This window comes from Callorhinchus milii, unplaced genomic scaffold, assembly GCF_018977255.1.
Source record: "Callorhinchus milii isolate IMCB2004 unplaced genomic scaffold, IMCB_Cmil_1.0 Scaffold5, whole genome shotgun sequence".
NCBI classification, from domain to species: Eukaryota; Metazoa; Chordata; class Chondrichthyes; order Chimaeriformes; family Callorhinchidae; genus Callorhinchus; species Callorhinchus milii.
The window spans coordinates 40,720,080-40,735,867 of NW_024704746.1; the positions used below are offsets into that span (position 1 = coordinate 40,720,080).

Sequence of the window (15,788 nt, forward strand, 5' to 3'; positions counted from 1 at the left end):
TTGCGCCATCACAACAAATTTCTACTTTCCTCATCAGTGCGATGAAAGCACATTTATGCTTGTCGCACTGTGTTCTCAGACCTGGAAGATGGATATTTTTTGAAGCACAGGGGAGGCTTCCCTGTCTGAAGCAAACTCTTTCAGGGGCTTCATGTAATGGGGTTGCCCTGTATGATCATCAATAAGGCAGTCTCTCAGACATCCCTAACTTATTTAATTAATAATAATAATATTCGCATTTGATATAGGGCCTTATCACTTTGAGACGTATTGTTTTCAAGATGTCTCAAAACGCTTCACAGAATATACTGTAAACTGAATTAACTGTATATTTTGTGGGCAATACGCGCCAGCAAAATGGGCACAGCAGTGTCCCACAAACGGTTGTGGATTGGGTAGATAAGTGATCAATTTATTATTATTTTTTGGACTTTTTCTAAGGAATTATTATCCCTGAAAGCGATCCGCCGATCGACATAACAACCGGGTTCCCACTTACTGCTAATTATTGCTCATAGCTCATCTTTCTCATTCTGATTTGTGTACCTGAGTTAAAAGTACTGCTTTGTTGCAGTGACAAGAACTGTATGAAGCACTCTGGGTGCAGCTTGAACATCTGGAGCAGGCATTCTTGGGGAATTGAACTCAACTGATAATGCAGCCCAGCATTCTATTTGCTTTGGTTATTGCTGCCTCACACTGTTTCAACGTGCAGAGCGATGAGTCAATGAACATGTCTAGGACTCTTTCAGCTTAATAATAATTCTTAAATTTGGTTATTTGGACCTCACAATGTCTTCAAGATGTCTCAAAGTGCTTGATAAGATTTTACCGTGAAGTGTAGTGACTGTGTATTTTGTAGGCAAACATGGCAGTCAATTTGCACACAATGTCCCACAAACAGCCATGAAGTGATTGACTGATTTTATGTGGGAGACTGTTGGCCAGGACACTGGGAGAAGCTGAGTCCTGTAGCTCAGTGGTTAGAGCACTTGCTTTGCAAGTGAGAGACCTGAGTTCAATTCCAGGCAGGGCGAAACCTTGGGCAAGTTTCCTTACTTCACACGCCTAATAATAATCCCGCCAAAAAAACAAAACAATAATAAATTGGTCATTTTCAATCCATGACTGTTTGTGGGACATTGCTGTGCGCAATTGGCTGCCGCGTTCGCCCACAAAATATACAGTCAATTCACTTTACAGTATATTCTGTGAATCGCTGTGAGACGTCTAGAAAACGTGAAAAGCGCTATATAAAATGCAAGGATTATTGTTATTATTAAGCTGCCTTGACTTTTCAAACAATGTCATGGGATCTTTAATGTCAACCCGAATAACATGTTTACTAAGAACAGAAGGATCGCAGAATGAATCCCTGAGACATTCCACTCAATGTCACTACTATTTTGCCTGGATCCCCTGGGAAATCCAAAATGAAATAAAATGTTTAGTGGACTGACCATGGACTAAAAGAGGCCGAAAAATAATATTTTCATTGAGATCTTTCATGAGAACAGTTAGCCTCAAATGATTAGCTGATCAACTTGTTTAGCTGAGCACTTTCTGTTCTTTCTATCTGATTTTGTACATAGGTTATTTGTCTTATGTTTGCTATCCAACCTATTAGTTTTTGTTCCCATTAATAAACAAATGTACTCATTTTCTGGGCAAATAGCTTTCAGTAGGCCTCTATAACTAGTTATTTACAATAAATGCTTCCTTTTACTGCAACATCCAATCCTGCTTAACATTTAAACCCTAAATATAGCTACATGAGGGTAGAAAGGGTACTTTTTTTTTTGAAAAAGGCAGTGGGACAAGAATTTTGTGTGTATTGACCTTGCCCATAGTATTTGGAGGATATGTTTTTTTATATCAATTCAAGGATAACTGCACCACTTACTGAACTGCTGGGAACATTAATGTTTTTGCCCACGTTTCTCAAACTGAGGTTTATCTCTTTGGACAAAATTATGTTTATTACTCTAAGTGTGAAATAGCACTACCTTTTTCCTAATTGCAAGCAAATTCAGGAAACCAAATGAACTTCTTACCTTCTGCAACCAGTCTTTTTCCTTCACATTTTTTTTAAAAAATACTAGTGATAAGAATTTTTTGTGTCAATCAAGTGTCCTGCAGAAACCCATCAAATGTTAAAAAGAGTATATCTAAACCAGTCCACTGAGAGTTACGCATGGAAATTTAGTAGTATTATGTATGGAAATGTAGTAGTATTAAACATTTGCCCAGTTTTACATTTTAAAAGTATTTTTTTCCGTTGTAGATGGATCTCTCTGTGGAAGCCTTGTTCACCATTATGCAGGAGCGGCAGAAGAGATATGCCAAGTATGCTGAGCAAATACAGAAGGTTAATGAGATGTCTGCTATCCTCCGGCGCATACAGATGGGCATAGATCAAACTATTCCATTAATGGAGAAACTCAATAGCATACTGCCAGAGAATGATCGACTTGAACACTTCAGCATGAAGCCTGACAAAGATTCAAAGTACCAATAGACAATCCAGAGTTGTGTCTCTCTATCCTTTGCACTCCACGAAAATCCTGCAGTTCATTAGTCAGTGGGCTGAAACTCATCTGAGGCTCAGATGTTGAGAAAAATGAAGCATCATTGCACTTGCAGGCACGCTGATCACCAGTAGTAATCTACTATCTGCTGCTGCTTCAGAATGATTGGCAATGCTCAATAGACCTCCTGATAGTACAATATATATGTGAAGCCAATGGATGGTTTCTCACATACCAGCTGGAAATGCATTTTTGGTAACTCGATGTGATTTATTAATGATTAGTATCAAATCCGTTGAGAATTGGGGTGAAACATCTGAGCCAATTTGCACTTTTCCAAACACACTAGGATTGCAGCAGCCACCAGAGTAGTTTAATTAATGCATGCAAAGTAACATGACATTAATACTCTCTGACTTGCAACTTCTCCACTTAGCTCCACTTACACCACCGCTTTGATATTGTTGTAGTGTGGGACACCAGTTACCTGTGCCTTGTTTGTCTGGTTGGCATGGTCTTGACAGCTTGTGTTTAGCCAGTTCATTTCTTCCCTCATTTCCTGTTTTGTAAAGAGACAAGCTGTACTTGGATAAAATGCACATTCACCTCCCCCAGTGTACTCAGGAACGTGACAATGTAATAAAAAAATACTACTTGTGCAGTTTAAAACCAATTATGAATGTCAGAACTTTCCACTGTCAATGCAATTCTGACTATAGAATTTGAATTACATTTGCTTCAAATTACTTGTTGATATAGGTACATGTTGCTTTGCAGGTTAGTTCAAATAGATGTAAACTTGAATCTTGCGACTCAAATTTTGGAAGTTCTTAAAAATAAAACATTTTACTTGACTTTTGAAAGGGGGATAGCACTTAAGGGTAGTACTCGTTGATACCCAGGTTTTGCACACTACCTACAGATGAAATGTGTTTAATCACCATGCCTTGTTACATGGGGTGGAACTTTAAAACAAAATGATGCAAACACATACATGGGGAGGGAAGCATTCTTGACTGGCCAGTAAATATGTAGACTTTGATGATTTGTGTGTATTTACCAACCAGAAAATAATAACACTGGAGCTATCAATCAAGAAATTAAGTCTTACAATGTATTGCCTCAAAGTAATGAAGGGAAAGGGGAAATACAAGCAAAAAGTGAAACAAACGTTTCCACTGTTATAGAGCTAGTACATACCATCCACCTGTGGCAAGTCTGGTGACAGTCATGCACTTTGTTCTGTGTTTCGTTAATGTTTGCTTGTTCTTCAATGATGCTTAGTAACATTTGTTATCAAAGAATTGCTACTGCTCTGGGCGTCACCTTCAGGGTTGAAAATTGCTAACCTTCTGCTGTTATCTAAACGGGTATCAGGGAAATTTTTTGGTGTGAGGTTGCATTGTTCTGAGTGCATGCCTTCACTGCTTTTCAGTTTATTCCCTCCTGAAAATCAACTCAAGTTTTGATGTTCATTTTGTTTTCAGTTCTTTGTACAGTAATGTGTATTGTATTGTGTACACCTTTGAACAGTAAAAAAAATCGACTAACAATCAGGTTCCTACTTTTTTGCTTTGATGATGTAAATCATCAGTGATTCAGTATTAATATTCCCACTGTATGTGCTTGTACTTGCATACATGAGAGAGAAGGGAATGAAAGGATACGGGTGAGGCCAGGGAGTGGGGATTTAGGTTGGAGACTCGTGAAGTTTAAACACATCATGGACTAGTTGGTCTGAATGGCCTGCTTTGTTGCTGCAATTCAATGTAATGTACTGCAGTGAATTTGATCAATAGTTGAGGGAAAGTATAGATCCAATGGTGTTTGAGAGTAGTCTCATAATTGAAATGCACATGGACCAGCATGTGACTTGCACAGAATTGTTAATAATCCTTGCATTTGATATATCAGGTTATCAGAGCACTTCACAAGATTTACTGTATAGTGGAATGACTGTATTTGTAGAGGTCAATCTGTGCACAGGAATGCTTTGAACCCTTAGTTCTCTTTTTTTATATCGATACTGCTCTAATGAAGTCTCCTTTCTCGTTCTTACCCAGCTTGAGCAAAGTTGCCCCTCCACCCTCTTGAAATTAACACACTGTTTCCTACTGCCATTCTTTCCCAGGACCTCATACTTATAGAATCTCTGGCCTCCCTCAACCAGTCTACAGGCTTTTGAAGCCAAGCTTCCTGTTGCATAATCATTTTTTGGCATCTTGTGTTTCCTTGCTATTCGTTTGAACCTTGGTGTCCTGTATTATCCAACCTTCACCTTGGGTTTTCAATTTCTTTAATTCAAAAAAAAGCATTTCTGGGAAATGTAAATAAACCACATTAGGGTTAAGCTTTTTTCCATTCAGCTAGAAGTTTCGTGCACATCAAAGTGCCCATCAATTGCTTTCGAAATGCTTCGGCAAGCACCTGGTAATAGATTTTTTTTTGAAGATTGATAATGAATTTAAACCTGACGGAAGGTGAAGTGAGTGAGTGGCAGGAAGTGGCATTGTACTGTAATTTCCCCACATTACACAATTCTGATCTCATCCACACATTGGATGGAAGTACGATTTAAAGTCAGGACAAGGTGTTTCCCCACAGGAAGGGGGACATAAACTGCATTGGGCAGTGGTGGCAATAACTCATGGTGGAAGTAATCTGCAGGGCCGATAAGCAGTTGCACCCCTGAACATTCGCACTAGTAAGTCTGCCTTTGATTGGTAGTATGTTTCCAGGTTTTTCTTGATTGAATATTTCTTAATTTATGGCATAAATTAAATATTCAATCAAGAACATTTATTTTGGCAAACCTCAGGCTCGTCCAAGCATCTGATCTGCAGTTTAAGACCCTCATACTATATATACACTGCAGGCAGGACCAATTATTTTACAGTCATTGCAAATCCTCAGTTGATAAGTGAATAGGGGCAGAAAGTTACACATTTACTGAATAACAACTTTCTGCATCCCCAAACCAGATTTCTCATCCACTAGTTGTCTTGAAGCACAAGCTACAGTTCATTACAACAACAATTTTGCATTCATGTAGCACCTCGTGGAAAGACGAGATTAAAAGTACCTTATTCATTCGAAGTGATCTTTCGCTCCTTGTCCTCTCGACGTGAAAGGCGTTATGTCAAATGTAAGCATTGTTATCTGCAATGCACTGAGTATGTGAAACAATGGTTTAAGTCACACTTGTATGTAACAAGTACCATCTCCGATTTTATTTCAACATCTGCTCATTTCACCTGAAGATAAACATTTGTCGCTATCACCACTGACACAACTTTCCATACACCCAATACATTATACTCAAGACGTTTGAACACAATAGCTCCACCCTATCCAGATGCATTGTACCACCCTGAACAAGTTTCCAGCACTTCTCCACCAGAAGACTCCTACAAGCATCCTTCTACCCTGTAACTCATGCACGCCGCACGGAAATCACACATCTGTTTCACTTAACTTGTGTTTTATCACTTGCTTTTGTTGTGTGTCCTCCACATTCCATGGGCACAAGTAAAATGTACACACAGACCGTTTTCTCAGTGCTAATTCACCACATTAGCGGTTTAACTCAGACCTAGCCGAAAAACTGTAAATCTCATCTGTATAAAGTAAGACCTGAGATCTGATTTTGCTGAATACCTACATACAGTATAAGAAGCTTTCTTTCTTTAAAAAAAAATTCTGAGGTATTTGCTCTAAGCAGCACTGGCACATTACCTATCCATAAATTCAAATCAAGATAGTTACAATGTTTATTTACAGATGCAAAAGGTATTTGCATCAGGTAAGCTATGATTACACACCAGGTATCCAGATTCTGCCAGCTTGTCTGGAATTTAAACAATAAATCTCCACAGAACTTGGCTCAGTCTTCGGAGGCAAAGTGCATTAATGGACAATCGCATAATGCTAACTGATATTTTTTTTCCCCATACGAATAAGGAAAGCCTGACAATTCTGCTTCATTGCATTGATTAGATAAGTGACTTGTATGTTTAATTAATGGTGAACAAACGGTTGTCCCCTGTAGCATTTGAGTAACAATAGTCTGTATTTAGATGTCCCTGCTTGGAAGTTGGGAAGTGCAGTTTTTGCAGACACTATCTAGACATGTGAATTACAACTTCACTAAATCACCACAGTCTGCATTCTCGCATTCTTTCAGGATACTTCAATGATTTCCATGCTGCCAGAGAAGCTGGACTGGCTTCCAATTTTCCCGAGGTCCTCCCGGGACCTGCTTTCATTCATTCCTTCCTCGAACTCCATTTGGCAACTGCGGCGTTTGTACTGTTTTTCGAAGGGGCTTTCCTCGTGCCAGCTGCGCCTGGAATCTCGTCGGTCGCAGTGCTTTTCCCGCCTTCGGACCATCCCAGCCTGGTCACAGCCAGTGGGCAGTTGGCTGCAGCTGAACGCAGAGTAGGCCGTCGCCCCGCCAAACAGAGCCGAGCTGGACATAAAGCGAGGAGGCTGTCCCGCCAAGGCCTCGGTTGTAAAGTACCAGGTGTTCGCCAATGACGCCGTTGGAGTCTGAGGTGAGAGTATATCCGAGTGCCATCCCTTGAGTCCCATCCCTGCCGCAGACGTTGCCAAATGCTGCTGGCTGCTCGAGAGGCCCAGCAGGAAGTTTGTTCTATAGTTATCCTCCATGCTGCCACTTCTGTGCAAGGGACACAGCAGTGTTCTGGGCACTGGGGCCGTGCTCGAGGCCATTTGCGTTGAAGTAGTAGCTGTACTTTTTGGTGTTCCCTGCTCCCATATGGTTTCCGGCTGGTTGGTGCTGGCCTCCAGCACTGTGTGGGCAGCGTGCTTCGAAAGTTGCTCCACTTCTTCCTGAACGGCGGAGAAATGGTAGCACTCGCCTTCGTTCAGATCCATGGGAAGATCGTAAACACCTTTCAAGCCGTCAAGAACTGGCGAAGAGTCGGGCTCGCCGCTGCCTACCGAATACGATACAGACTTTATGTCTAAAGAAAATGAGCGCTTTAACCGATTGTTGTCCTCCAACCTGTCTACCGACAAGGTAAGTCCATTGATCCCTTGTTCCAGAGGCCACTCCTCTTCCATGTTGGAAATTGTGGGTTCCATAAGTGCAGGTAATGGTGTGGCTCGTTCAGTAGTGTTCTGATCCACAATGGCCGAGGTAGAGGGTCTGAAGGGTTGGCTTTCTCTGACAGCGTCAAACTGGCCGCTGTCCTGAGCTGCTCGCTGCTCCCCGGCTCGCTCCAGCTGCAGAAGCGTCAGTTTGGTGATGGCTCCTAGCTGCCCAGTTGACTGCACCATCTGCGGCTTCAGCTTTTTCTCGAAGTCCAGCAATTGGCCGAGAAAGTTAAAGTTGGGTGAAATGGTTGGCCTCTTCTCCTTGACAAATCTTTTTTAAAAAAATTAAAAAAACCACATAAATAAGAAAGCATCATGAGTCAGGATAATAATAATAATCCTTGCATTTGATATAGTGCCTTATCATGTCTTCCAAAATGTCTCAAGGCGCTTCAGAGGTAATACTGTAAAGTGGATTTTGTTGGTGAAATGCTGTTGCCAATTTGTGCACCACAATGTCCCACAGACAGCCATGGAATGAGTGATCAATTTTTTTAGGGGGAGGATTTATTGGCCAGGATCACAAGAGAAACTCCCTTCTCTTTTTGAATCATACCATGATTTAACATCCATCTGAACAGGCAAATGTGACCACGGTTTAACGTCTCATCTGAATGAACAGTCCCAACAATGGCCATTGGAAGTCCTGTGAAGATCCAACCAGCCACATGTAGGTCGCACAGGCAAATCAGAACAAAAAGCCCAGGTCATATCCTCTAACCGCAGTGGTAGCTCCCTATCTATACTTGGAGCAAGGAGAGCAGTGAGTGCTCAGTGTGTGGTGTAAATACAAAGAGTACACACTTAAAATCAGTATCAGAAAAAGAAATTCTGCCTCCTCCCCAACGATCTGCTCTGCTCTCCAGTTTTCCAAAACTTCTGTACTGCGCTCAATGTATACCCCCATTCACTTCTCGGTTAGAATATGCAAAATCTATTAAAAGATGCTGGCTGTATTGAATAGCAACCTGATTAGCCCCATATTAGAGAGCAATACAACATCAACAGTATGTCAGGGAGTAAATCAACTTCAATGCTATGAAGCTTGAAAATCAAATGGATCTTTTCAGTGGATCCAACCCTGTAGCTCTTACAGATTCTGACAGACACAACACACAATTTGCAAAAAAACATGTAGAACCGTTAAGTCTGCTTTTTTTTAAAAAAAATTGCATAAGCCCTTTGCAGCATATTTTCAAAGCTGATGAAAAATAAGACATTAAAAAAACAAATTGGTGGCAAAGAAATGATTCTGTAATCCACCTTACAATGATCTTTTTTAAAAACAAATTAATGTGTCGATATTTTTTTTTCTAATTTACTCCTACTTAAATGCCTCTGTTCCTGGTCCCCAGCCTCCTTTTGCTGGGATGCATTCCACAGGCAAGGATATGCCCTTTGGTACCTTGACCAGATGACTATTGTTCATTATTGTTAGCTGTATCAGCAAGTTTGTAGCGGGCATCACAGCTGAGCCGCTTCTCTCCCTATCCGGCTGCCACACATGTACACGGGGATGCACGCACGCACACACACAGCTGAAGATAGACCAGGAAACCCAGCTGGTTTGAACATTACCACACTGTGAGGTTTCAAGATGTGTCATTGATAATATGGGTCAACCAAGCTGCTCTGAAACAAATTCAGTTCAAAACGTCACCGCGTTGGCCACTCAAGAATGTCTGCACGTAGCAGATGTCAGACCACAGCAATGCAAACGTCTCCAGTGTGGTTTTCACTATTTTAGTTTAGTTTTAATTTTTAAATGTTATAAATGTTGACATTTTAACAGCTGACATTAACTCTGCACATATCTCCTCTTTACAGCTTTAGTAACTTTGTTGGGGGTGGGGTGGGGTAGATGGTTGGGGCTCGAGCAGAAAACAGCCCCTTTTCACTGCAGCCATTTAGGTGATTTCTCTGGAATCATCACAGCAACATCTGTACTGCCCAACCTCTCCTCCTCTGTTCCCCTTCCTTCCCAGATTGCTATCGCTATCTATTCGCAAGAAGGTGAAATTGAATAAACAGTGATAGCCAAGTTGAGGAATAAGGAACAAAGTTTAAAAAAAATCTCCCACTTCAAACCAAAGTACAAAAGGTTTTTTTCCCCCCTGGAAACCTAAATCCTTCATGCTCACTGACCAGGAAGCTAGATTTTGTGCCGCTCATCTCATTCTGAGCTAGACAACCTATCTTCACAACCCGCTAACAGATTTCCATTGTTTTTAGGCTTGTGATCATTGCTCAGTCAGTGCAGCACAAAATATTGCCTGTTGGCTGTAAGTTTCCAGCTGTGTGCACAAGATGCTTTCACTCGTCTTCATGATCACTTTTTTTGAGTCAGGAGATCAGCAACTTTGGGTGACAAATAGCTGAACTATCGTGACTGCACGTTGCACAGCTACAGTTTGATGTGATCGAGACGAGGCGGCAGATCACAGCAAAAGCACAATCCATGATTTTGTTCTCCACCTCTTATGAGCAGGTGTCTCAAGGCTTTATGACTGTACTACTGTTCGCACTGTAATTAACTTGATGTGCAAATAACTTTAATCTACTTTATAACTAACCTCCACCTTCCTCCATTTTAATATATTCGACAACTCATAGGAAACACCATGCACAGAAGGCATCACTAACAATACAACACTTCTTACCTATAAGCTTCATCCAGTGACATGTCCATTCTTTTCATGATGTAAGCTATGGCGATGGTGGCAGAACGAGAAATTCCAGCTAGGCAGTGCACTAACACACGACCATTTGATGCTTTTGCCTTCTCTACAGATAGAATGATGAATGAATATGAGAATGAATAGCACTCAAGTCTTACATATTCTTAAGTTATTTGAGCTGATAGCTTAGTATTTTGCAATGCTAAGAGCACTGCTTTCTTAAACGTACATATTTCATATTGTTATCTACTTACCCTTCACCAAACCTTCCCTACTGATCCCGACAATGCGTACATCATTGCGGCTTTGTTAAAAGTGGTTTGAAAATGAGTTTGGAATGCAATGTACCTCTTTGCCACCTTGAATTTGCTCTCTGAACTGACATGTCCATTTGATCTTCCCCTGTGAGCCAAATTGGTAAAGGCGCTATATCAAATTGCAAGGATGTTTACTATTTTACTCAGTCAATCTCAACCAGCCTGACCAAAGGACAGAATGAAAATGGTTCCCAGAACTCAAAGGGTGCTCTTTAATAGAATGGCCAAACATCATAACTCATGGGATTCACTGAGAAATCCATAAGTTGATCTCCTACACACCCACTGACAGTAGGTCGAATCCACTGGGAAGGAGCTAGAAGCAGGAAGTTAAACTGTTAAATTGTAGAAAACCTAATTTATGACATCAAGCACACTCTGAACATCTAACAGGAATTCAGGATAAACAGCTGACACAAAGCTTTTAGTAAAGAGACATGGGAATTGATTCTATTTGAAGTAAAACATTTGGCTGGTAACGATTATGCATTAAAATATGAGAGAAAATTAATATAACTTGAGAAGAGTTCATTCGCCATTAAACAAAGAGGTGGGTTATCAACAGGTGAGCACATTTGTTTCAGTTCTGCGGTGCCTTGTTTTGGTTAAAAAATGCAATTGGATGGGCCACCTGCAATTCAATTCAGAGATGTACCACGAGTCAAAGATGTGCAGTGAATTTTTTTTGTTCTTTTTTACTCATTTCTCCTTAAGACAAGCACAACAATGATTTTACAGAAGCTACATTATGGATACAATGTGGGAATATGCTTGTGATTTTCATCATTTTGATGAAGTCGGAAGGAAAGAGAAATGTTTATCTGTGGCCGGGGGTTGATAGTTATCACATTGCACTTTTCACCCCTGTGTCTTCCTGTCACTCATGTTACCAAAAAGGTCAGACCTTTTTCTTCTCTTTCTCCCAACCTAGAGATTTGCAAGACCAGTCACCCTGAAATCACTCTGAAGCATCCTCACCTACTTGTGACTGGTGGAGGAAATTCTATTGATCGGAATCCTTGCTTATGAGATAACGCCTTACCATGTCAGTCAGGAGGATGTGTGTAAGTGTGTCACAGGATTTACTGTAATGCATAGGCAAGTGAGGCAGCTAATTTGCACACAGCAATGTCCCACAAAGAGCCATGAAATGAATGACCCATTTTATTTGGGGGCATTTTTTTTTAGGACACCCTTGGAGTAAGTCCCGTGGCTTTTCACATACTACCCTAGGTTCTTAATGTCCACTTGAACAGGCAGATGGGTTTAACGTCTTGTCCAAAGGACGGTATCTCTGACAATACAGCACTTCCTCAGTGCTGCATTGGAGGTCTAGCCTAATTGGAATTATGGAGAACCAAGGAGAAAGAAGAAAATACACTTTACAGTAAAAAAAATCTTAACCAGTTCCATTGAGAAAATAGCAAAATAAAATCTTTAATAGAACTTTTGGCGATGTATTAAACCAAATAAGAATTGGTACGAGAGCCTACACTGACCTATAAATTCCACCGAGTTGTCAAGCCAAGGTAAAATCTTCTCACAAAAGCTGTCATTGACTGGAACACGAAGAAAACGACTCTCTGGGATAAAGTCAGGTTTTGGGCAGGTGTTACTTGCATTCAAGACGTAGCCGATATCAATCTGCTGCATGAGCTCCTATAATTTAAACAAAAAGCTTATTGAACTTATTGAAGCAAATCAAATGGAAAGCATTTACATCTTAAACCTTTGACGTTGTTTAACCATTATACAACTCGAGATAAGATACAAAAAGTTTAGTTCAAAGGGTGTGGAACATTATTGTTACATGCCAGTGACACAATTAATGCCATTATTTATTTAAATTTGCATTATTTAAATGTCCCCAAGCACTTTACTTAGTCATAGAACAGGTGAAGGTGGGAGGGGAAAATCAGGTTTTCCAAGTGAATTACTTCCTATCAGACAGTTTATAGAGCAGCATTGTCTGAGAGATGGAAATAGGCCGAAAATGAGGAAGGGAAGAAAAATACTACAGGTATAGTGATGGTGGTGGTTGCAGGGAGGGTAAGAGAAATGAGAGGTAGGTCACTCCCACTGCTAAACTTAATAGCAAATTCAGTTTAGACATTTTTGGCCCAGCTATAGATAACTTTCAGGCCTAATAATTCAGTTAAATGACTACATGGGGGAGAATGGGATAGAGGGATATGGAGGATGGGAGGAGGAGGGATCAGGGGATTAGGATGGGCGGAGATATGGGATTAGGATGGGGGGAGGCTCACATGGAGGATAAACACCCACATGGGTTAGTTGGGCTGAATGGCCTTTTTCGTTGCTGTACAGACTATGTGATTTGGTGAATAATAATAATCCCTGCATTTGATATAGCGCCTTATCATGTCTTCAAGATGTCTTAAAACACTTCACAGAATATACTGTAAAGTGAATTGACTGTGTGTTTTGTGAATGAAACGCGGCATCCAATTGCACACAGCAGTGTCCCACAAACAGTCGTGGACTGAGTGACCAATTTTTTAAGGAATTCCTTCCCCCGGAAAATCGATTCACCAATTGACTAACAATTGGCATTTCTCAGAAAGGTTTGTTCATTGGATGAAATGTCCTGCTGCTTACCTGGTTCAACACATCTCGCTGGCAGCCAAGGTAGAGATGTGGGAGAATTCGAGTGGGGCCGATGTTAGTCACAGGTAAGCACGGCTGGGAAATGCTTGTGGGCACCAGAGCAGATTTCCCTTCACACAGACCAGGAAAGCTAGATGAAAATGCAGCATATCCACCTAAGGAAGCAAAAATGTGGTTTTACATTGGAAGTTTAGCCACACTCGGTTATAAATAGCAACACTGACAGTTTACTTGAGCAGTGAGATTCATGAGAATTTGTTGCGTTTCATGAATCACTTTGGTAAAAGGATAACCACACACAAAAAACATCAAGCCCTTTTCTGTCTCTTTGATGATAATGTGGCTTGGAATATTAAAAAAAAACGAACTCTGAGACAGTCTTTTGACTACTGCCACCCAATATATTCACAGTCTCTGTGGCAGGAGATTATTAACCATGAAAGCACATTTTTTAGTGAGCATTACACAAGTTATTTTTTAGTGCTTACAATGGGAGTACACACGATTATGTTGCATCTTCCCTATGGAAAGCTTCCTGAGCAGTTGGTTAAATACGACAATGGAAAATGCTGTAAATTTAAAGCCACTATCAATACAAACAATAACACAATAAGCTTAAAGAAGGAATGAAAAAAATTCATTATACATTTCCATATGAAATGGATCTCAAATTCTCCATTAGAAGCTCCAGTCAAACAATGCATAATCTGTACAAAACACAAAATACTGCAGATGCTGGAAATCTGAAACAAAAACAGAGAGCTGGAAAACTCAGCAGGTCAGGCAGCATTTATGGAGAAAGGAAAGTGAGTCAACATTTCGGGGCCACGACCCTTCGTCAGAACCCTTCTGTACTATATACGTGCAAGTTGTTATTGTTGTTGCTGTTGCTGAATGCTATTACATTATTAAATGTCAAACCTTGCAGATCTGTGTGGCTTTATTTCGCTTTTGGACAATGACTTTATCAAATGAGCCATCAGAAGAGCACTGAGTAACTAGCCTTCTTCATCATTTACGTCACATAAATAGTGCAATCCAATGAGATAGCCTTATCTAATGTGTTATGTGAAGTCATCTGAATTGTAGTTCATATGACAGGAGTTGTACTAATATAGTAATAATATTGCAAGAGCACCACATGAAAGTTTGTCATAAACTGGTATCACAGTGTGTTAACGCTACTGAAATATTTACTCCTTTTCAGTTAGCAAGCCGCATAGAAACCTGTAACTAATTCAGGTAAGATTTTCTCCTCAGTGATTTGTTGAAGTCAATGTCTATTTCTTCAGCAAGCGGAAAAGCAGGTGCATGAGACTCCTGACTTAATGCATTTTTTTAATGTGTTGCCTTATTGTTTTGCTGCAGGTTTCAATGTCCTAGAGCTTTAGCTCCACCCTAAAGTTAGTAACTCACAAGCCTCCTAATACAGTCAGTGAGAGGCATTTGAAACAATTCCACTCTACCCCCTCCACCTCTTTGCAGTGACTTCAACATGGTTTTCTTGTCTCTTCATCTCCACATGAAATAAGTGATCAGTGTTAAGACATAATATTGATATACAGCACTGTGCCTGATCAAAACCTTGAAAGTATTAAGCAATAAAGTCTATCATTCGCAATTTCATCGAGAGCCAACTGGGTAAGCAGACTCGGTGAGAAGGACTTTTGATGAATAGACTAAGGAGAGCACAAGAGTCTGAGACCAGGGAGAGTGCAAGTGTATTTTTTGTCCTTGTGGCACATGGGAATGTTCTTCCCTACCAGATTAGAATCAAAGAAGAAACAATAACCAGGACAACAAAATGGAAAGCAATATTGGATATAAATAGGAGATTTGAGAATTAAAGCTTTACTAGAGAATAACAACATTGAAAAAATCCTCTCGTATTTGACTTATTTCAGGTTATCAAATATGAGTCTTTCATGGACTATAAACTAGATCAGAATTCAAGGTAGCCATATTGTCTGGAACTGTTGCTCTGAGTTACAAAGCCTCTGTGCACCAGTCCTACTTTGGTCCAGTTCATATCAATTCCAATTTGGATACTGCTTCAAAACGTATTCCCTACTAAATCTAAGGGTGCAGGGGCTGGGCCATTTTTACAGGTGGCTCTTAAAAATGTAGTTTAAAAATCTACGACTTCATCGTTGATTTATTTAACTTGCATTCTGGTAAATTATACAAACTTTCAGACACAGTGCAAAGTACATTGATGTCAGGATCAGGATGCTTTTGGTGCTTAGTTCTGGATCACTATGGAGTCCCAATTCCACTTGATGTTGCCTATAGCAATTTGCATAGTTTGAAACGCAAATTTAAATGCGTACAGTTAAAATTTGGAAGTTGGAACCTTACCTGTCGGCATCTTTAGTGCCTCTGCTCTGTAGCACTGCACTCAGAAGGCAACAGAGTTTTCTCAAAGCCTTCTGAGGGGCCTCAAGAACAGATGTTCATTTGCATTTACCAAAGCAAAGTGAGGACAAAGAAACACGTGCCAGCAGTCATAAGAAGTGGGC

The 15,788-nt window shown here is 40.4% G+C and overlaps 2 protein-coding genes across 3 annotated transcripts in view; one reads left to right on the forward strand and one right to left on the reverse strand.

The window, feature by feature from the left end:
* Positions 1 to 4,017, forward strand: part of borcs5 (BLOC-1 related complex subunit 5) — a 39,204-nt gene extending 35,187 nt beyond the window's left edge. For both annotated transcript variants that reach the window (XM_042335684.1, XM_042335685.1), the window contains exon 5: positions 2,285 to 4,017. In XM_042335684.1, coding sequence (XP_042191618.1) covers positions 2,285 to 2,518 — 234 coding nt within the window. In that variant the 3' untranslated portion in view covers positions 2,519 to 4,017. The remainder of the gene's footprint in view (positions 1 to 2,284) is intronic.
* Positions 4,018 to 5,736: 1,719 nt separating this feature from the next.
* dusp16 (dual specificity phosphatase 16) overlaps positions 5,737 to 15,788 on the reverse strand; it is a 39,920-nt gene continuing 29,868 nt past the window's right edge. Inside the window, exons 4-7 of the mRNA XM_042335363.1 lie at positions 13,261 to 13,424; positions 12,141 to 12,300; positions 10,307 to 10,430; positions 5,737 to 7,917 (exon numbers count right to left, since the gene is read on the reverse strand). Coding sequence (XP_042191297.1) covers positions 6,708 to 7,917; positions 10,307 to 10,430; positions 12,141 to 12,300; positions 13,261 to 13,424 — 1,658 coding nt within the window. The 3' untranslated portion in view covers positions 5,737 to 6,707. The remainder of the gene's footprint in view (positions 7,918 to 10,306; positions 10,431 to 12,140; positions 12,301 to 13,260; positions 13,425 to 15,788) is intronic.